Here is a 23,059-nt window from a genome sequence, read left to right as displayed (position 1 = left end):
CTTTTATGTATGAATGACCAATTTTAATCAACAATAAATGATAATTTTATATTTACCGTTTCCTGCATTTACTGTACACTGGGCAATTATCACAACAGTTGTGAAGCGTAAACGGCCCTACATGCTTTTTTCATTTACTCTTTAATGTTGATAACCACCCAATTTTTAATGAAAATGAAGAAGTTGTCCTAGTCTCAACCCTGTTAGAAGCATTACTGCATCACAAAAGAATAACTCCATTTAAAAGTGTTATCTGGATTTTGGTGTAGGGAAGGATAAATGCGTCATTGATTCATGAATGTTCCTGTTGTCTTAGTCTTGCACATTCTTCTCAACATTATTAGGCTATGTTCACACTGCAGTTGGAGGCTCCGTCGCCAAGAATAGTGGAAAATGACAGAAAACACTACAGAACTTTGACAAAACCAATTATAAGTCAACGAGGACCGTCGGCACTGTTGGGATCCATCATATGACAGATTTGGCATAGCGTTGTGGCTTCCGTTACGAACATAAGCCAATATACAGATGTGAACAGAGCCTAAGAAGACGTTTTCTCTCAAAGCTGCTCTTCCTTCTATAGCGGAGAACAGGAAGATCCAATCATGGTTAGTCATTTTTGGAGACTATTAAGAGCAGTAGTCAGGGGCTTCATAACCATCATGGTATAATATTCCTAATGATCATGGTATAATAACCCCCTTCACCTCAGTGCAAACTCCATCACCCAGATCCTAGAAAGCAGACAATTCAGCAGACCCCAGACCTTAAGCTGACCATATAAACCAGACAATGATCGACCGCAATGCAGCCGATCAATAATCTGTGAGATCATTCATACAAATGATCCCACCAGCAACAGAACAGACTGAATTGGCTGATCCGGGAGTCAGTTTTGTTTTTTTTGTTTTTTAAAAAGTGATTACCTGGGACTGGCACAAAGTGGCATGTGGTTATTGCTGACCATGGCCAAAATTTTCCAACCTGGCCGATCCCATTTTTGGCAGACAGAAGACGGCCTCGGCCTTGGCCAGCTATAGTGACCCAAATCTTTTAGAAGAATAACCTCTGTCTGCACCACAAACTCTTCCCCGCTGAGTCTATAATATAGTCCGATCCCCAGCGTGACCCATGTGTCAGAGAATAGTTTGCTCTTTTTGGTGATCTCCCGTTTTTCTGGAGTATCTCAGACATTTTGAGAGAGTAGGCAACACTGATAGGCACTCTTATGGGAATTACCTGAATCAGTACACAAGGGGGTGGCTCTCTACACTGAAGTAGGAATGGCCACATGCCAGCCCACATGCCATCTATGAACCAGCAATGCAAGCTTTTCCTCTTAGGCTTTCCATTTTTTCCAATAAAAGGAACAGTAAGATAGAAACAGCTATAATGTGAATGAGAAATTACAGTCAACTCTCTAACACCGCCATTTATAGCCATGTACTGTTAGGGAAATATACATTAGTGGATTTGTGGGCACTACGTGGTTGTCTTTGAGGAGTATATATAGAGAATATAGAAAGACATTTCTTGAGTAAACAGAATTTTGGGAACTAATATGAATCATCAACTTCCTAAAACGTTCTTCCCTACCTGTGTGATGTGACATGTATACTTCCTTACATAAATTATATTGTTCTCGGTGTCCGCACTGAACCCTGTATTTAGATCTTGGAGTGTGAGTCATTATGGACTTTGATAAAGATCACGCAGCTCGGTAATGAGTGGGAGTTGCCAAAACTTTGATCTAATTTCTTGTGAATTAAAATGCTTTCTAGTTAAAGTGACTGGGAAGATGTAGTCAGTGAAAGTTATTTAGGATATGTTAAATTATATGGTAGGTACTACTGATCCTACACGTCAAACAAACAAGTGAATAAGACTTTTTGTGAAAACCACTTATATTGCAATTATTTTCTTTGCTATTTCAGAATGATTTTTATTTCGCAATAATTGGTTCTAAAAAAAAACTCTTCCTTTGTGAAGGTTCTTTTAAGGATTTGTCCATTAGTTGAATAGGGCTAAGCTGTAGAACAAGGCACAGGTGAATATATGGTTGAGCCGCTACGCCTGGTAAAACATTGATGGCCCATCTTGTAGGAGCTGTCCGGGTTCCGAAAATGTTTTTGTAATGGCTGAAAATGAGATAAATTAACCAAATAAGCTGCACTTACCTATACTCTCCTCTGGCAATCCAGCGCTGACACACCGGTGGTACTCCTGGTGATCATTTACATGTATGTAGCATGTGACCACTGCAGCCAATCATAGGGCTCAGCGCTGATGAATCGTATTTCTAGCGTAATGCCAGAAGTACAACTAAGACCTCAGGCGGTTACATGCATGTAAACAATTACTGGGTGTGCCGCCGAAGAATCAGCGCTGGATTGCAAGGTAAAGGATAGGTAAGTACTGCTTATTTTGTTAATTTATCTCATTTACAGCCATTTACAGCACTCCAAGAAAAGCTGATCAGAAATAAAGTGGCTCAGCGATCACCTAAGCTCTGCCGCTTCATTTTAGTGATTGGTGGGGGTCTCAGTGCTCAGACCCCACATATGAAAACTTCTGACATGTCACTATGACATGTCAGAAGTTTTTTGAAAGTTTAGTTACCTTTTAATTTATTTAAATTAATTCATGTTATTTTATATTAATAATGTGTAATTTTATTTCAACTTTTGGTTTCTCTTTCCATTTGATGTGGGAATTTCCTTGGAAGACTCAGATGTATTTAGAAATATTTTGTTTCTTCAAAATATTTTTTCAAACAATGTAAGAAATGTTTTCTTTTAATTACTTATTGTGAAACCGGTAGTTGGGATTATTTATTACCATGGAATAATATAAACCCCACAAGGAGAATAAAAAAATAGCTTATTTTTTTGTTTTTTTAGATAACTAGTGTAAACAGCACTGGCTGAGGAATGTCTTCAGGATTTGATATAAAAACATATGTGATTCTGTGCTGAGCTGCGGGAGTGTGTCCTATAAAAACTATTTGAAATGCTGAAAAGCTTTGAGCCTCTGATGTATTAATTGTAGGATGTTTTTAATATCAGAGGAATTAGGGGCTATTTATTGATGCAATTTAATAATTCTTTATTATTCTATTTATTATCTATCGGTCTGTCATATTGTGTATTTTTTTTATTTATTTGTATTTAGTTATTTAATTACTTTTCAGATGTGCTTTAGGGCAGCCACTTGGCACAAGAGAGCTAGAAGAAAAAGTGAGACAGTCATGTGCAGAAAACATCATTCCACTTTTGTAGGAGGCCATGGATCCCTTACCACTCCAACCCCTTGTGCAATACTGATGTAAATGTTTTAAAGAACTGGCCCAAGTCTACCAAACCTGGAGACGCTCTTATAGAAGAGTTCCCCCTACTGGCTTCTAAAGTGGGGTCCTGAGTGGGGGACCAGCCTCTATGATGTCCATATAGTCAAATAGGACATATGGATAGGAGTTGTCTTAATAAAACAACCCCTTTAAGAGGAAAATTACATATGATATCTTAATAAATAAAGGGAGTGGGACTGATTGGTTTCCGATAAGTCAATAAAAACAGTAAATTTAAACTAGGGAAGAATTGTGCGTTTTGTAAAGGATTTAATTCAAGGGGAACATTTACATGATCCATGTGACATATGCTGTAATCTATGTGCATGATGATAGAATATAGCAGTGTGTCAAATGCAGAACCTCATTATAGGGAGACCTAATTACCATGTATAAAAATAGCAAAGATCCATCTAATGGCCTTCATAAGCCCTGGCTTGTAACCATAACAAGGGGGTATCTACAGAAAATAATCCATAGTAGCTACATAGGAGCAGTAAGATTAGGAACAATGGGTTGCTTGTTAGATAAATGAATGATACATATGTAATCGTTGATATGGATTCAGAAATGTGTTCTGCTGCCACCACTGTTGGATTCCATGCAATAGTTGTATTACAGATACATTAAGATTGCACCCTCATGCGATTTTAATGAATTTCACTTTAAGGTTGCATAATGTGTGCCTCTGTAGCCCATTGCTGAACTTTTAGGAGTACACTAACAGCTGCTATTAATTATGTAACCCAGCATTAGTACAGCAGCACCTGGTTTCCTTATTATGGACCTGTAGGTGTGCCGCCATAGGGTGCCTCCATGCTATGGGTACCACGTTACAGATCCATACGGATGTACATTATGCCTAAAATATCTGAGAAATTAGTGATTAAAATAATAAATGATGCACACAAGAGGTCAACTCTGGGATTTAGACTTCGTCCAAATCGGCATCGGAGCCTTAGTCACAAATTTTGCCACATTAGATAGAAAAAATAGCGCAGCATGCAGCACTATTTTTTTCTAGTAATATGATGAACACCTTGGGGGAACCCGATGGACCCAATTATAAGTCAATGGGGTCCGTCAGGCGCTGTTGGTGTCCATTATGCGAGGGATCCGGCATTCCATCAATTTCCACTCAATACAACTAAAGGCTCATGTTTTCTTAGTCTGCGCAGTATTTTACTTTGTTAGAGATGCAGTTTATACTTCAGAGCTGTATTTCCTTACATAAACTGTGACAGAAAGCTGCAACTGTAGTCATACATTTTGGAGGTTCAGTCCCCAAACCCATCTCTTTTCTCTTTTGGGTTTAGTTGGCCTTCATTAAACAAGGTATTTTTTCTAATTCTGCCCAAAGCGAATACACATTACCTTCTGTTCAAATGACCTTCTTCTAAAAGACTTCCAGGCATCTTTACAAATAAGACATTCTATTAAAAATCCAAATAATAAAGTCAGAAAAACAGCAATTAGTTTATTTTCCCACATACTTGTGTTCTTAGCACTGACTGCTCCATCATGTACAGATGAATGAATATAAACATCTGTCAGGCTGAGATAACTACTCCTGACATTGAGCAGACTGCTGGAAGATAACGTGTCAGCCATAATTGTTTAACACTAATTACTTGTCTTCCTTACAAACAGACATTTGGAAAGTCCACATCTCAGAAGCGTCTCCAACATGTTGTGTCGAGTGACTTTATACGTTACTTTGCTTGTGTTCCTCCCGGGGGACATCTACTCTTCTGAGGCCGAGAACCGATCTGCTTCAGACATCTGTTCCACGCACACAATTCTACCTGGACCCCAAGGTGAGATATTGATATGATGATATTTCACTTACAGATTTTTTTTTTTTGATCGTTGCATAAAGGTTTACGTACAAGGTCGAAAAGGAATATCTGAGGTCAACTTTATAGTGTTATCTACTCTAGCGGAACTTCATAATTGATGATAAAGAAAAATACTTGTAAATTACTTTATTTTATTATTCCCGTCTACTAACCTTCCCTTTTATAAAGATGTAGCAGAGCTGAGTTTGTCATTTGGCATAACTCATTATATCATGGATTATCATCAATGGTACATATCATACTGAAGTCAACTGAATTTCTTAAATGGGGATTCCAGTTTATTTTTATTTTTCATGTGTCTTACAGACACTTCAGAAGATAGCATTGGCGTTTTTTTTTAAATTGAATGCACCGTCGATTCCAAGACTGAAGCAGCTGTGTTGCTTGGTATAGAACCTGAATTATTTTGGTGCTGGTCAGATCTTCCTCCAGAATTTATTTCATTGAAAACAACAGTGATTCTAAAGAAGCGATCAGTCGAAAACTTTAATTTATGGAAATTTCTGACCAGCGCCATAGTTTAGGTGCTATACTGAGCTCCACAGCCTCTTCATTATGGTATTTGGTGGTAATCTCAGGTAATAAATCCCCAATAATAATTTAAGGCAGAAACATACTTTAACTCCTTAACGTCAAGGCTTGTTTGGACCTTAAAGGGGTATTCCAACCGCCAGCCTTTTTCACCTATTCACTGGATAGGTGAAAAATGCTAGATCAGTGAGGGTGAGACCGCTGGGACCCCCACTGGTCACCAGAACGGGGACCCCGGGTCCCACCAATCTAGCAATTTTTATCTATGGATAGGTGGATATTGATAAAGGCTGGAATACCCCCTTAAGAATCAAGTATTTTTTTTTTCTTCTTTTTCACAGTCGCTTTCCAAGAGCCATAACTTTTTTATTTTTCTGTCGACGTAGGTGTTGTGACTTGTGAGTTTTCATTTTTAATGCCACTATTTTTGGCTACATATCTTTTCAACTTTTATTATCTTTTTGGTGGGGAATAAAATTATAGTGTAATTTTGCCATTTTTTGCGCCATAAATAATGTGTTATCTGTATTCTAACGATCGGTACGATTGTGGCAATTCCAAATACGTATAGTTTTTTTTTTTATGTTTTACTAATTTTGCACAATAAAAACATTCTAAAAAAATTATTGTTTTTGTTGCCGCATTCCAAGAGCCATAACGTTTTTATTTTTCTTTCGATTTGACTATATGTGGGCTTGTTGTTTGCAGGCCGAATACAATTTTTTTAATAGAACCATTTTGGGGTACATAATAATTATTGATTTACTTTTATTAATTTTATTGGGCCGTTGATACTTTGCTTTTTTATGTAATTTAATGTGCAGTTTAAATAACATGTTAACTTTTTTATATGGGTCATTACGATTGTGCCAATACCATATATGTGTTTTTTGTTTTTGCACTTTTGCAAAAAACAACAACACATTTATTATTATTATTTTTATATGAACACTTTTTTTTTCTTAACTGACTTTGTTAAACGTTATTTTTTATTATTTTACATTCCAGTAGGGGACTTCACAATATATATAATAGTATAATGCTTTGGTATACTCCGTATACTAAAGCATTAGTAAAAATCTGAAAGGCAATCTTATAGGGTGTCCCTGCCAGCCTAGAGTGGGTGTTCGACTGACGGCCATTTAACACTTTGATTGCTGGGGTCAAGAGTGACTGCGGCATGATTAAAGGGGGTCACCGGATATCTTTTTTTGAGGACTGGGGGATCCCTGTTCAGTAGTCCCTTGGGGCCTGGAAAGGACCCTAGGGCTGTCTGTTCACAAAGTCTTATGTTGGGGCACACTAAGTGTTGCCCTGACAGCAGCCTGTGTCATAGTTTCACAGATCATAATGTATTAGTATACATGAGTATAAGTTTAAAATAAACATGTAAAATAGTAATCCCTTAGTGGTATTTAAAAAAAAAAAGCAATAAAAAAAAGTAATAAAATCGAGTAATTTAAAATGGAAAACATTTTATTTAAAGGCTATGTAAACCGTCGAAAGCGATTTTTTTAAAATAAAAATATCAGTGTGATTTGTGCAAATTTTTAAAATTAGTTTTTATAAAAAAATTTAACTTTTTTAGATACAGCTGTTTTGTATCCTGTACACAGAACAGCTGTTTCTTATGCTAAATCCTGCACCCATCAGGTCAGCGGGACTGACGGTTCAGTGTCAGGGGGTCCTGCATGTCAGAGACACCTATCGATCGCATATATGTTCATAACTAAGATGTGATGGATAACGGGTGGATCGCAGGACCCGCTGACACTGAACCAGTCAGTCCCGTGGACCTGATGGGTACAGGATTCAGCATAAGATACAGCTGCTCTGTGTACAGGATACAAAGCCGCTGTATCTAAAAAAGTACAAATAATTGTTAATAAAAACGGATTATAAAGTTGCACAAAACACACTGATAGACATTTTTCTTAAAAAAAATTTGCTTTCAAAAGGTGTACATAGCCTTTAAATGTTTGGAGATATGTCACGTGAAAGCATCTCATAGGGTCCTTTAACACGGCCCGATATGAGCCGTGAAATGAGCGCCGATTGGTGAAAAAGCTCATCGATCGGCGCTCATTTGTTTCTTTCACAAGGAACTATGATCGGTAATATATGGAGATGAACAATCGTTCATCAGGTTTGCAGCACATCTCCTGCTTTACATAGCGAGATGAGCTGTCAACTCGCGACCATTTTATTTGCCACAAAAACAAGCAGATCAGCCGATTAACGCTCATTCGCCTAATTAATGGCCTGCGCAAAATGGCCTTATCTCATCTAAAGTTAATATTTTTGATATTACCCCTCTCCATCTCCTAAATCTAATTTCTTGCCTCTGAAATAATGATCCTCCCTGGAGACCATAATACATTGTGCCACCAATACTACAAGGCTGGGAAACAAATAAAGCCGTATAAATATTTATGTAAAAATTAATGTTTTTTAACAAGTGAACTTATAAAAATGGATCCAGCACATGACTGTGTAAATACATTCTCTCCCACTCACATATCAGCCGATACCCTGTAGGACTTCCTTTAGGACCAATGTGACATCTAGAAAGGCAGGTTCCCTGGGTGAATGGATTGTTTTCTTAGTTTTATAATAAGGGCATTGCGTTGTTATTTTAGGTTTCAGGTTTCCCCTGTTGTTTTGTAAGTGGTTGGACTGGCACACACTATTTCTTTTCTGCGGAAGAACAATATTTCAGAAGTTCTCCCTTGTTTTCATATTGGGTGTCCAGACCTATATACTTACTCAGCTTATATACTGTTTGCAATTCTAGAAGAAATAATAATAAAAATGGAGGAAACCTTTAAAGAGCATTTCCCCCTAAAATTCAAAAATCCCAATTTAGGGTAGGGCTCTATGGGGAATAGAGCCCTACCCTAAATGGAGATTTTTGAATTTTAGGGGGAAATGCTCTTTAAATGTTTCAGCCTTTTAGTTGCATGATGGTCATGGTAAACGTGTGCTTACCCGCAACCTCAATGTTTTCCTTCTATAGGGGACTAGGTAGGAGGCATAATGCTGGTATACAGGCTGGCATGAGCCAGCGATGGTCTGTTAGCAAGTATGGCAGTTCATATTTCATGAGTTTTACATGGTGGAAGTATTAGATTTCACAGTGCTTTTGATAACTGAAGAATATTGAATGGTGCCTCTGACGTTACCTGCGCATTGGACAACCCATTAGAATATAGCAGATTTACCTACAAGGTTGCGCAATAAATCTCCCTTTGCCCCTAACTCTTTCTAAGATTACCAGTAATTGACCTGTAAATGGAGCTTTTCAAGGTTTTTTTTTGGATCGCCTTCCAAAAAGTCTCAAGAAACAGTTGACCAACTCTGAACTGAACGCTGAAGAAATGTTCATATCGCCATGACATGGCTGAAGAAAGATAGAATAAATTGCTGCTGGTATCCTCTGTCCCAGCCCGCTCCTGCCTTGGATAAGTTGTGCAGTGACGGGTATGGCCGCTGGATTTATTCTAGTCAGGAATGTAGACAAATTAGGCATCGTAGCTCAGAAACACAAAAATGGCGCTCCAATGCTAAGTTATATATATTTGTATTAACTTCCATGTCTTGTTCTTGGAGAACTGGGAAGTGGAGGCTCTTGGGCAATGGCCTCTTACGCCTTCCCTATATTCAGGTACTGACTCGCCACTGTACCTCTGCTTCCGATCATGGACTCAACCGGACTGCACCTCATCATATGATGTTGAGTATATATTCTACTAATGTGATATTGGGACTGTGTTTTTGAATAACATGTGGGCAAGAATTCAAGACCATTAGTCCAGTGTGATGCTGTAAATAAGTAGGTAGTCTTAAACTACCATAGACCGCTTCTAGGAATATACCTATAAAGGTTGCAGTCCATCCGGTACCTGATTGGGCCCAATGATTCTTGTACACATAGGAGGACAGCAGTACTAGCAATGGAACATTATGGTTGAGGGTCGCAGGGGCAGATCTTGTATTGGGGCTCAGAAGATTCATGTTTTGCCTGGCAGTGCCTACTTCTTCTACTACATTTTCTAGCCTTTTACTCTTCTTTTTGTATTTGTTTTTGTCATTTAAAAATCAACCATTGTAATATGGCTTTTAATAGGATCATTGATATATGGGTCAATGACCTGAGATATGGGATTCATTAGAGAATGGGAGTAAATTATTTTCTGGTTAGGGTGAGGAACGATAGTCCACTCTGCTTTGTGTCAAGCCCTATTCCACTTTTGCTCGTCTGTCTCCAAGACGTAGTGTGCAAACATCCCATACTGTGAGAGAAGAGGAACGTGCCAGTTAGCCCACACTTCCTGGAGAATATGTGATTCTGTTTCCCACATCCCGCAGAATTGTCAACCAACGTTCCTGTTCTGTGTCCTCTTTTATTCTTTCATCTGAGGAAAACCTATAATTTATTGAATTTGTTTTTGGATGTCCAGAATCAACATATCCCCCAATTAACTCATTCTCTTACCTCATACTGTAATATTTCCAGTAAACCTTCTGTTATCTGTTTTGGGATAGTAACGTAAAAGATATAATCATCATGATCCTCGCAGATTACACCAGCCATATAAAAAAAATAGATTAAAATAATAAAGTAACAAAACAAAGACTTTAGTGTATATTCATTTAACCGTTTATTTTGTGCATTATGATGACTTGTGGGGGGTTGTCCACTTTCAGAAAATGAATGTTATTTTTGTTTATAATGAACAGTTAGACAATTATCCAATATACTTTCTGTATTAATTCCTCAGTTTTCAAGACCTCTGCTTGTTGTTGTTATTCAGTTGTAAATATCATTGTTTACTTCCAGTGGATACAATTCTGTCCATGGTCATGTGATGGACACACAGGTGCTGGGATTGTTATAAGACACAGCTCTGATACACATACTGTAACTGTAACACCTGTGTGTCCATCACATGACCATGGACAGAATTTTATTCGCTGGAAGCAAACATTAAATGTTCCTACTGAATAACAGCAAGCAGAGATCTTGAAAACCATGAAGAATTAAAACATAAATTATATTGGAAAATTGTATAACTTTTAATTATACAAAAAAGAGAATTAATTTGCTGAAAAAGGAATTCCCTTTTTAAATAATAAAAAAAGGTTTAACAGCAGTGATAGGCTATGCAGACGAATTAGCCCAATTGTAATTAAAATAAATGGACACTAACTTTTCAAACAACTTATGCTGATCTACTAGTATACCTGATATAAAACTATTTTGTAATTTACTTACTGTTAAAATGTTGTTGTTTTATCCATGCAAATTCTGGGTAAAGTTACTGCCACTAGGTGTCTCCCTTCTTGAAATCTGCTGTCAAGCATTGTCCATCCCTGGTTACAGGGTAGAATTGACACCTGCAGAAGATGGAGGGGGGTGTCACTTCACTGCCTGCTATGACAGGCTATGGATGGGGAGCAGTAGTAGGGAGCAGAGAGAGAGTGTGACTCAGTAACACACGCTGTATGTAAGTCTATGGGGAGGCGAGGGGTGAGCAGGGGGAGGAAGTAGGAGCAGAGAGAGACACAGTACGCTGCTGGTAAGATGTCTATGTCACTCCAGTGCTGGATTCTCAGCTACACCGCTCCACAGTCTATGGGGAGGGGAAGGGTGAGCAGGGGGAGGAAGTAGGAGCAGAGAGAGGCAGACACGCTGCTGGTAAGATGTCTATGTCACTCCAGTGCTGGGTTCTCAGCTACACCGCTCCACAGCTAGACTGCTAATTATTGTTGTATGATGTCCTCCATGCTGCTGCTGTTGCTTTTATATATATATATATATATATATATATATATATATATATATATATATATATATATATATATATGTGACATATATATATATGTGACAGAGATAGGAGAGCAGGATTCTCCTCTTCTATCTGAGCAGTGTACAGGACATGATAGGTGTGACTGTAGATTTGTTGACATTATGGCTAGTGCTACATCTAGACTTTTTTCTAGAGAGTAATCAAATCCTAAAGGTACATACTAGGATTAGAAAAACATGGCTGCTTCCTTCCCAAAACAATGCTACGAGTCCGTGAGTTAGGGCTGGTATTGCAGCTCATCTCCATTGAAGTGAATGTGACTGTGCTGCAAAACCGTACCATAGATTTTTATGTTACTCTATGGAAGAAATAGCAGCTACTACTTATTAAAATCACTTAGAAATCCCAGCATATAGCATCTAAAAAAGAAATTGCTCGCTTGACTGGAGCGATTTTAAAGTCATTTTCAACCTACTTAAAGGGGTTCTCCACAGGATAGTTCATTAGTTTACGATCGGTGGGGGTCTGACAGCCAGACCCCGAACCGATCAGCTTCTCCAGCTGCCTCCGTGCACCGGATGTCTATGCCAGAAGCAGATGGCTCCAGTCCAGAACATCGGCCGAGCTGCAGTTCTGCAGCACGGCCGCTTTTCAGTGTACGGAGACATCTGTTTCCGGCAACCGAACTTTGCATACACTGCATAACATCCGGTGCCCGAAGGCAGCCGAGGCAGCTGATCGGTGAGGGGTCTGAATGTCGGACCCCCACCGATCATATACCGCTAACCTATCCTGGGAATAGGTCATCAGTTGTCCGTGCCCGGGCAACTACTTTAATGCATTTCTGTGGACAGTGATTTCTGTGCAATTTTCTTGCAGTGATAAGGCTGCGGCTACATCTGGACTTTTTAATCATTCATTTAAAAAAAAAAATCGCTCTGACAAAAGACTCATGCAAATACACTTAAAGCGTTTATTCACACATTGCGGTCAAATTACGGTTTTCGCCACGATATAATTATAAAATCGTGACCACGACTTGTGAATAGACCAGCGTTCCCCAACCAGGGTTCCGCGGCGATTCAGCCATGCTGTCCAACGGCTCCATGTGGATTTACGGAAGAGATGACCTTCTGCGCAGCTTTCAGTTTTACATCTTGTCTCCTAAACAGTGATACAAATCGGTGCAATTACATCAACACGATGGTCTATATCAGCATTCAGGAGTCAGGGGCACCAAGCAGAAGGTCTTCACTCCCTCTGCGAATCCCCAATGAGTGTTGGCAGAGGAGCCGAGAAGCACAGACTAGTGTTGTCCAGCTACTTAGAAGCTCTGAGCAAGCGAGCATGCTGGGTGTTGTAGTAGAGCACCGTACGTAGCAGTAATAACGTTTTCAGCACTACTACAGTATGAAGCAGTCCGCCTCTTGTACCAGGTATACTCCCACCCCCACTAAACCTACAGTAGTTCAGTCATTGTGGGCTTTAAGTGATTCAATTAGGCACCAGGTAACTTAACAGAACTAAAGGGGCAATAAATAGTAAATGGGCACAGAATGCAGTGCCTCCTTAGTACCCATTTGCCATTTATTGCGCCTTTAGTGCCCTTTCTTTCAGTGCCTCCTTAATGCTCATTTGCCATTATTTTAATTTTTAGTGCCCTTCTGTGATAGCAGTGCCCTAAAGGGGGCAATAAAGGGCAAAAGGGTCTTTCAGTGTGCACTGAACAGAAGGGCACTAAAACGGTCAATAAATTGCAAATTGGCACTAGGGCAGCATTGAATTCTGTATCCATTTGCAATTTATTGACGCTCTAGTGTCCTTCTGTCCAATGCCCCCTTTCTGCCCAATTGACAATTATTGCCTTTTAAGTGCCCTTCTGTGGCTGAAGGGTTCAAAAGAGTCAATAAATGTCAAATGGGCACCAAGGGTACACTGTACAGATGGGCACTAAAGGGGCAACGAAAGCATTAAGCCTTGAAGTGCAGTAATTTAATGCCACTTTTCTATACAGAAAAAAGTAGCAGAAAACTTTTGTAAGTCAGCGATGCCCACAAAAATTACGGAAGTAATCGGTAAGGGTTCCCCGAGATGAAAACTTTTTGCCAGGATTTCCTTAATGCTAAAAATTTACAAATCACTGGAATAGACCCGAATATAAAACAGAGGCATAACAAGAAGCTCCTGGACCATTAATAACACTGATACCGTCTTATGTGGTAAAGGGACCTCTGGGCCCCCTTAGGTAATAGGGCCCAAGTATGACTGCTACCTTGGCACCCTTTATAGCTATGCCCCTGGTTCTACAATAGCAGACGGCTGAGTTATATTTATTCTAAGTAATGCAGACTTCTCAGGACATGGCAGATGAATAATGCAAGAAAATAACTCATGGAATAAAACATTTACCAGAAACACATTCTTAGAATTTCTGAAACTCATTTGTTTCCAGAATCAGCGCAGGAAAACCATTGTGTTCTATCTATTGAATAAAGATTTCGGAAAAAAATCCCCAAACCTTTAGATTACTTCACCCATGATTTGATCATAAAAATAGAACATTTCAGGTGCTTTCCTTCTAAAATGACAACATCTCTGATAGAAGTGAATGTTTATGTAACAGGAGAAGAGTCTGATGATTCACAGCATGGCATTTTGTCTAGACGACGGCCCTGTCTGGGGTGGCAGAACACAGATCTGAAGGCACAAGGTGCTGCTTCAGCCTTAAAGGGATTGCAAAACTTTGTGCATATGTATATCTGACTTTTCATAAAAACATGCCAGATAATAGCATTTGTAGGGATGCCGGGGCTGGGACCCCACTGAACCCTAGAATAAAGAGGCTTATGGAGGCCCTCAAAGTGCGCTCCATGGACTTAAAAAAAATCCCTGACACACATACCCTTGGCACCTGGACCCCAAACACCACTATATTCTCACACTTTTTTATGACATACCCTTTGACCGATTCCCACGCACTATCACCTTCATGCACGTCATTTAAGAGCTTTGACTGAGGGAAGGGGCTCCATCTGTCACCCATTAATGGCCCATGAACGCCATGGCAGAGTTTTTTTTTACAAAGGTCCCCAGGCCTGCCATGACTATGCCAGAGGCACGGTCTGATAGACTGACTGTCAGTTTTACACTGACAGGCAGTAATGCTTTTGTATTTTGTGCATTATAAATGAAAAAAAAATGTAAAATACACATACATGGTATTGCCGCAAATGTAACGACCCAAACAATAAAGTTAAAGGGGTTGTCCACTACAGAAAAACTGATGATCTATCCACCGGATAGGTCATCAGTATATAATCGGTGTGGGTCCAAAACCTGGACCCCGCACTGATCAGCGCTCCAGTGGCCGCGGGAACTGGATGTTATGGCACATTATGTTAAGTATGGAGCCGGAAGCAGTTGGCTCTGTACATAGCATAGTGGCCGTGCTGCAGAACTGCAGCTCTGCTCCTATTCACTTGAATAGGAGCAGAGCTGCAGTACTGAAGCTCGGACACTATTCCATGGCCGGAGCCAACTGCTTCCGGCATATACGTCTGGGACACGGAGGCAGCCGGAGCAGCTTAACTGTGCGTGGTCCGGGTGTCAGACGCCCACAGATCATGTACTGATGACCTATCCGGTGAAAACCTCCAGAATTAATTTTTTCCATTTCTCCCCAATAAAAGTGAATCACTAAGTAACATATTATTTACACAGCACAATGAACGGTGTCAATTTAAAGCGCAAAAAAACAATGCTGTAATAGCTGTTTTTTTTGTCTCTCCCAAAAAAAAGTTAGTAAAAATTAATTAATATACTCTATGCATCCAAATATGGTACCATTGAAAAATACAATTTGTCTTGTAAAAAACAAGCCCTCAGACAGAAAATGAATTGTTGACTTCTACAGCAGAGTGTTGTGAGCATGCTCTGTGTCGGGAGGAGGGGAGCTGTGTCCATCACCTATTGCCATTGGTGGACCCTGTGTTATCTATATATAGGTGTTACCTGTCAGTGTAATCCTGCCTGTGATGTTAATGAGATGACTGCTGACAAGTGATCTCTACAGAACAGGAAGGGTCAGTCTATTGTGAGGCTCAGTGGCCAGAGGAAGAACTGCAAAATTTCAAGACACATTTTCTTCATATGGTGAGAGGCAAATACAAAAAAATGGCATCAAAAGGTTTAACATTTTTATTTTAACAATTTTTTCATGATGCATTCCCTTTAAGAGTGTGTGCTGAGTTGTTTTTTTTTTATGCTACTGTGTAGGTGACATTGGTGAAAATGGTGACACAGGTGAAACTGGAAAACAAGGGAAAGAAGGTCCCAAGGGGTTAACCGGTAAGTGGATGTCTTACTGTTTTGAAATACATTTTTATATTTGTATTAACTAACTGCATCTGGGTGAGTGATCAGAGAAAGTAAATGAAATGGCAGGAGGGTAATAGTGTGTTTATCTTGAGGAAGACAGTGACCTGTCCACTCCTGATTATTTTAGTGTAGACTTTATACATGTAAACATGTTATAGGGGATGGGGCAGTGGTATGAATACAGTATACCTGTCAGATCATGAAAATGATGACAGCAACAGAAGAGGAGTATGTTGATTTTGTGAGTGACAGTGATCCATCCACTCATCTGAATTTGTTAATGTAGAGATTGATAACATGTGTCACAGGGGATAAGGCGATAGAACACAATATAGCATGGCAGATACTGTAAGTTTCATTACCGTCGCCGCAGGGAAGGGGTGTGCTGATCTTGTAGTAGGCAGTGACCTAAAAGCTTATGTAGTTATAATACTGTATGTTAGGGATGACAAGGCTGCATGTGACCGGTCCGATAGTGAAATGAGTAGCATACTTACCATTACAATGTAGATAAATGTACAGTAAGTCTAAAAAAAAGAATTGTAAAATGTCTAGAAACATTGTTCATGTTCTGAAGTCAAACCTGCGTGTGTTCCCTACAAAATGAATGAAGCAATGCCTGGAAGATATCCACAACTATAATGTAACCCACATGCAGGTCTAGCAGCTATTTCCAACTCTTGCTACAGATTTTATTACAAAGTTGTAGAGATTCGTGCTGCTACAGCCTGGAAAAGAGATTAGTGTTTCACGTTAAACCTTTCAGGCTGCAAAATCTTAAGCAGCAAAGGTCAAGTGGGGAAAATCCTTCCAGACCACCAACAAGCAAACTGCCAATTCCTTAAAAACTACTACTATGTTGTGTTATTAATGGCCGGGGCATCCCTCCCAAGTGTCTTTCTTCATAAATGGGTTGTCCCATCAGGACAACTCATGTCTATATGCGCTATGCTCGGGACCCCCCTTACGAACCAGAGTGGAGAGATGCTAACAAGCAGAAACTCTTGCTTTGATGGACCACAAGTCAGCTTGCCAGAGGTTCATCATGCCATGAATGCCCCCACAATAAGCAGAACTGGAGTTCCACTGGCCCCTTCACTGCTGTACCAACACATAGCAAAACACGTGTACATGCTGCTGTGGTGGGTGTGGGCATGGACATCGCTGCATGGGGTATTACAGTCAAGGTGCCCCTTTTTTGATCGGTGGGGATCAGGCCATCAATGTAAAATCCGTTAAAAATCCTTTATATCATAAAATTCTCTCCGCCTGCAGCCACCACTAGGGGGAGCTCACTTCGTACAGATTTATTAAACTCTCATTGAAATGAATAGCAGAATTGCAGAACACTTATTTGTCTCAACCCCTAAGTGCTATTACGTCCTGGAGGTGGGTGTGATGTTTGGAGCACGCTCACGGGCTGAGCGTGCTCAATATGCTGCGGGTGTCGGCTGTGTTTTACAGCTGACACCCAGGATTAACAGCCAGGATCAAGCGATCGCACTGTTCCTGGCTGTTTAACCCCTCAAATGCTGCAGTCAATCGCGACTTCAGCATCTAAGGCGTTGAAAAGAGGGGGTCGGCCCCCTTCGACAGCTCATCCCAGCCTCCACAACGAGATCGTGGGGTGACGACGGTTGTCATGGCATTACTTTTTGAGATACAGCTGATTTGTATTCTGTATACAGAGCAACTGTGTCGTGCGCTAAGACCTGAATCGGTCAGGTCCGCGGGACTGACAGGTTTAGTGAAAGCGGAGACACGCAGGATCCACCTGTAATCGATCACATCTAAGTTATGAACGGCACTGAGTGGCACGGACAGGTTCAGTGTCAACAGGTCCTACTTGTCTCCGACACGCAGGATCCACCTGCAATCGATCACATCTTAAGTTATGAACTTAGATGTGATCGATAACAGTTTGATCCTGCCTGTCAGAGACAAGTAAGATCTGTTGAAACTGAACCCGTCAGTGCCGCTCACAGAGGCGTAGCTAGGTGCAGCAACCCACGGGAGTGTGTGTTGAGAGGATGGGAGTTGTAGTACACGGCTGGCTGTGGTCTAGGGTGTAGCCAGTGGTTCCTAGGGACTCTACCTTCTCCTCCCCACTCCTCTTGGGCTGGTTCAGTGATAGGGGGCTGCACTGATGATGATGGTGGTAGTGGTCTTTCCCCCTGGGGCAACACCCAGTGCTATATAGTGTCTCTGGCTGGTGTTGTGAGTGGGGTGCCCATGATGGTGTAGTGCAGAGACCAGAGGACACAGATGGATGGTACAACTCACGTTTACTGAAGTATCCAAATATGTACAATACATCCAAGATAGAGGCACAGTCCTTGCGGTCCACTTCAGCCAATAGGGAAATGAAGGTGACTAGTTGGTTACGGTTTCTCTTATCCAGCAATACCTTGGCAGAGATGGACACAATTTCCAGCAGCAGTTGTATAGTTACATGAATTCACTTTTGCAGTGATTTTGGTTAAATGGAGTGACTTGATAGACACTTAGATTCTGTTGCGGCGTGGGGCAGAACCAGGGACGTAACTAGGAAAGACTGGGCCCCATAGCAAACTTTTGACTGGGGCCCCCCTCCCCTGGGTATCACACAACCTCCCCTTGTAGATAGTGCCTCCCTATAGATTCCGCCACACAGCGCACCACTGTAGATAGCGCCATACACAGCCCCCTGTAGATAACGCCTTACAGGCCCCCTGTAGATAACGCCATACAGCCCCCCCTGTAGATAACGCCATACAGCCCCCCCTATAGATAACGCCATACAGCCCTAAACCCCCCCTGTAGGTAATGCCATACAGCCCCCAACCCCCCGCCCCAAAAGAAAAACGGCCTATAGTTTGTCCTACAAAAGAGATGTATCCCCTATTCACAGGATAGGGGATACGTGTGTGATCACTGGCAGCGATAAGGAGAACAGTTCAATAAAAAATTAAAGGAGCGCTGGTCACGCATGCACACAAGCGCGACCGGTGCACAATTCATTTCTATGGAGCTGCCGACAGACCCCGGAATTCCGAGGTTTGTCATGGAGAACTTCGGGGGATTTTCGGTCCCCCGTTCTCCTTATCGCTGGGCGTCCCAGCGATCCCACATGTATCCCCTATCCTGTGGATAGCGGATGCATGTCTTTTGTAGGAACAACCCCTTCAGTGGCGTCGCGCTGTAGCAGCCATAGCGGCTGCTAGCGGAGCCTCCGGCCATGGGGGGGGCCATGCCGGCGGGCGACACGGGCCCCCTCATGCTGCGGGCCCCGTAGCAGCCGCTACGGCTGCTACAGCGGTGGTTACGCCACTGGGCAGAACCCCAGACAACGCCGGCACAAGCTCTGAAGTCCAGTAATGGTTACACTTCTCCTCAGAGGCAGGACACACAGCTTCTGGGGAGCTGAAGGAATATTGCTGTGGAGTTGTGGTAAAAGCCGGTATGCAGATGGATAATTCTCAGTCTCTTGTCTGCATTGAGGCTGTGGTAGGCTCAGCTAACAGGGCTGAGGCCTAGCGCCTTTTGGAAGATATAACAGTGTATAGATACCCTAGAAACACGTCCTCTGCTTAGAGCAGGCAGGACTCAACTCACTAACTGATTTCTGTGTGAGCTCTATGGTTAACCCCTTCCCGCCGCAGCCCTTTTTCAGATTTTCATTTTCGTTTTTTCCTCCCCACCTTCCAAAAGCCATAACGTCTTTATTTTTCCGTCGATATAGCATACCTCCCAACTTTTAAATTCGGAAAAGAGGGACATTTTAAGACACGCCCCCTAACCACGCCCAATATCCCGCATAAACACATCAAATCACAGCCAGATCCTTCTGCAAATAACAAGTGCACATTCTCACTGCAGATCTCTAGTGTCACGATGCGGGGTGTGGACCCACTGGGCCGTACCGCATAGCGGAATGGCAGCTGGCCAAACAGGTAAGTACAGAGTTCAATTAGTTCAGCGAGGGTACCTGAGGCAATTGTAGGCAGTAGCGAGGCAGGCACGTCCAGGACCAGGCGGCGGGAAGTCGTCAGGTGAGGCGTAGCAGATCAAGTGTAGGCTGTAGCACAGCACGGCAATAGCACTAGGTAGCACGGAAACAGGATACAGCATACAGGATACAGGAGCAAGGTACACTGGAAGACACTGGGAGACCATAAGCACGACAAACAAAGGGTAACGAACAATGCTCTGGCAAAGAGCAAGAGGACAGAGCCCTTTTTATAGCCCAGGGCTAGATTGCAGACTTCCTGTAAAAATGCGCGGGTTCGCCGGAGACACTCGAGGTCCGGAAGTGAGTGCCGGAGCCTCATAGGAGGACGACGCTGCAGCGAGGTAAGATGTCCATGGCCATCGAGGTTAATGACTGAACGACGGACCGTGGCCATAGACGTTACATCTGACTGTATCACAGATATTATGGATCCGGTTATGTCGTCTTTGTGTTACTTTTCCTATCTTGGGTATAACATTTGCTCATCACGGCGGCAGCTGCAGGACAAACCAAGAGGCTGAGAACAATGAAAGTCAAGAGGGAGACCCTGTGGTTGATGACTTTTCAATTGACAGGTAGCAGAGTTACATGATGGGGAGTTTTTTTCCAGTTGTGTAACTCTGCTACCGGTCAATGCAAAAATCATCCCCCAGAGCTCCCTTGTAGATCGCTCCACACACAGCCCCCTGTAGATAGCTCCACACACAGCCCCCCTGTACATAGCGCCACACACAGCCCACTGTAGATAGCTCCAGATACAGCCCCCCTGTAGATAGCTCCACACACAGCCCCCCTGTAGATTGCTCCACACACAGCCCCCCTGTACATAGCGCCAGACACAGCCCCCCTGAATATAGCGCCAGACACAGCCCCCCTGTACCTAGCACCAGACACAGCCCCCCTGTAGATAGCTCCACACACAGCCCCCTGTAGATAGCTCCACACACAGCCCCCTGTATATAGCTCCACACACAGCCCCCCTGTACATAGCGCCAGACACAGCCCACCCTGTACATTGCTCCACACAGCCCCCCTGTACATAGCGCCAGACACAGCCCCTCTGTAGATAGCTCCAGATACAGCCCGCCTGTAAATAGCTCCACACACAGCCCCCCTGTAGATAGCTACACACACAGCCCCCCTGTACATAGAGCCAGACACAGCCCCCCTATAGATAGCTCCCTGTAGATAGCGCAACACAACCCCCTTATAAGAGGTAGCCGGCCCTACTGCTGCCACTCTCCGCTCTGCTTTCACTCACCGTCAAAAGAAGGCAGGAGTCTTGCAGCGGCGTTCCCACTAGTGTCGATGCCGGCCCGGGAGTGAACCAGTCCAGTCACCTGACCGGTGAGGTCAGGTGACTGGACTGGTCCACTCTCGTGCCGGCATCGATTCCAGTGAGAACACCACCGCAAGACTCCTGCCTTCTTTTGATCGCTGCTGCAGACGTCTGGCATGCAGGGCGCCTGTCAGCAGCGATCAGCTGTTTTGATACAACTGCAGTGTCCAGTGGGATATTTTGCAGACCGCCCGGGATGGTGGGACAGCGCTGAGAAACCGGGACTGTCCCGCCGGATCCGGGACGGTTGGGAGGTATGAATATAGTACTATGAGGGCTTGATTTTTGCGGGACGAGTTGTAGTTTTTCGTAGCACCATTTATTTTGCCATATAATATATGTGCAAAAAAGAAAAATTATTTTGTGTTGCCAAATTCCGAGAGCCATAACTTTTTTATTTTTCCGTCGATTAAGTGGTATGAGGGCTTATTTTTTTGCGGGATAAGCTGTAGTTTTTAATAATAGCATTTAGGTGACAAAAAAATAGAGATTCTGGCATTTACAATTTTTTTTTAATGTTGTTCACCGTGCGGGTTAAATAAGGATATATTGTAATAGTTCAGACTTTTACGGACGCGGCGATTACAATTATGTTTAATATTTTTATTTTTTTACTATGCTCTAGGGGGAAATGGGAAAAGGGGGGTTTTTTGAACTTTTACTTTTTTTTACACAAAAAAAAACTTTATTTAACTAATTTTTACTTATTTTATTAGTCCCCCTAGGGGACTTCAACCAGCGATCGTTACTAATGTATTGCAGTATATCGTGATTCTGACAGGCAACTATTAAGCCCCCCTCTTTCTAACGATTTAAATGCTGCGGTCGCTATTGACAAACATAGCATTTAACAAACAGCTGACATCGTATGGAGCGGGTTCACTCCGTGAGCCCGTTTCATACTTCCCCTACCCGAAATTTCGGGAAGGGATTAAAGCAGGCTCCACTTTCTTCCAAACACATCAAAGATGCACTATGCTCCCTCTAGTGGCTCCCAACTAGAACCGTCACATCCTATTTGCATGGTGAACAGCACATAATGTGGAAAATAACAAAACATGTCATATACATTTAGACAGGAACCAGAAGGGTATCTTCTGGGATGCTGCATAGATTCTCCTGCACCCAGGCCAAAGATTCAGATTGGCGTCCCCCGCCCCGAATTTCTTCCTCGACATCTCCTTTCCCCTCTACATGTTTGCTTTCTCTACCAAACAACGAGGTGTAAAAAAAAAATTCACATTTTTTTATTGTAACTTGAGCATAAAAGCATCTGTACATTTTACAAGTAATATAGTTATATAACAATACACACAGCCCCCTGTAGATAGTGCCACACAGCCCCCCTCTTGTAGATAACGACACACAGCCCCCCTTGTAGATAACGACACACAGCCCCCCCTTGTAGATAACGACACACAGCCCCCCTCTTTTAGATGGTACCACACACAGCACTCCTTGTAGATGGGGAAACACAGCCCCCCTTGTAGATATTGCATACAGCCCCCTTGCTATGGTGCCAAATAGCCCCCCTTGTAGATATTGCATACAGTCCTCTTGTAGATGGTACTATCCCCCCGATGTAGATGGTGCCACACAGCCCCCCCCCTCTTGTATATGGTGCCACACAGCCCCCCTTGTAGGTAGTGTCATATAGCCCCCCTTGTAGATAAAGCCACACAGCTCCCCCTTCTTGTAGATAGTGTCACACAGCTCCCCCCTCTTGTAGATAGTGTCACACAACCCCCCCCCCCCCTTTTGTAGATAGTGACTTCACTCGCATTTAGGAGCAGGTCTGAGTGAGGT

General features: G+C 42.3%; 1 protein-coding gene across 1 annotated transcript in view; it reads left to right on the top strand.

Annotated features, from left to right (window-relative positions):
• Window positions 1-4,990: 4,990 nt before the first annotated feature.
• The window catches only part of COLEC10 (collectin subfamily member 10), a 41,488-nt gene continuing 23,419 nt past the window's right edge, over window positions 4,991-23,059 (top strand). The window contains exons 1-2 of the mRNA XM_075827978.1: window positions 4,991-5,163; window positions 15,822-15,893. Of these exons, the coding sequence (XP_075684093.1) occupies window positions 5,034-5,163; window positions 15,822-15,893 (202 nt within the window). The 5' untranslated portion in view covers window positions 4,991-5,033. The remainder of the gene's footprint in view (window positions 5,164-15,821; window positions 15,894-23,059) is intronic.

This window comes from Rhinoderma darwinii, chromosome 5 (genome assembly GCF_050947455.1).
Source record: "Rhinoderma darwinii isolate aRhiDar2 chromosome 5, aRhiDar2.hap1, whole genome shotgun sequence".
In the NCBI taxonomy this organism is placed as follows: Eukaryota; Metazoa; Chordata; class Amphibia; order Anura; family Rhinodermatidae; genus Rhinoderma; species Rhinoderma darwinii.
The sequence above is the reverse complement of the archived record's forward strand: the minus strand, read 5'-3'. Positions and strand labels throughout refer to the sequence as shown.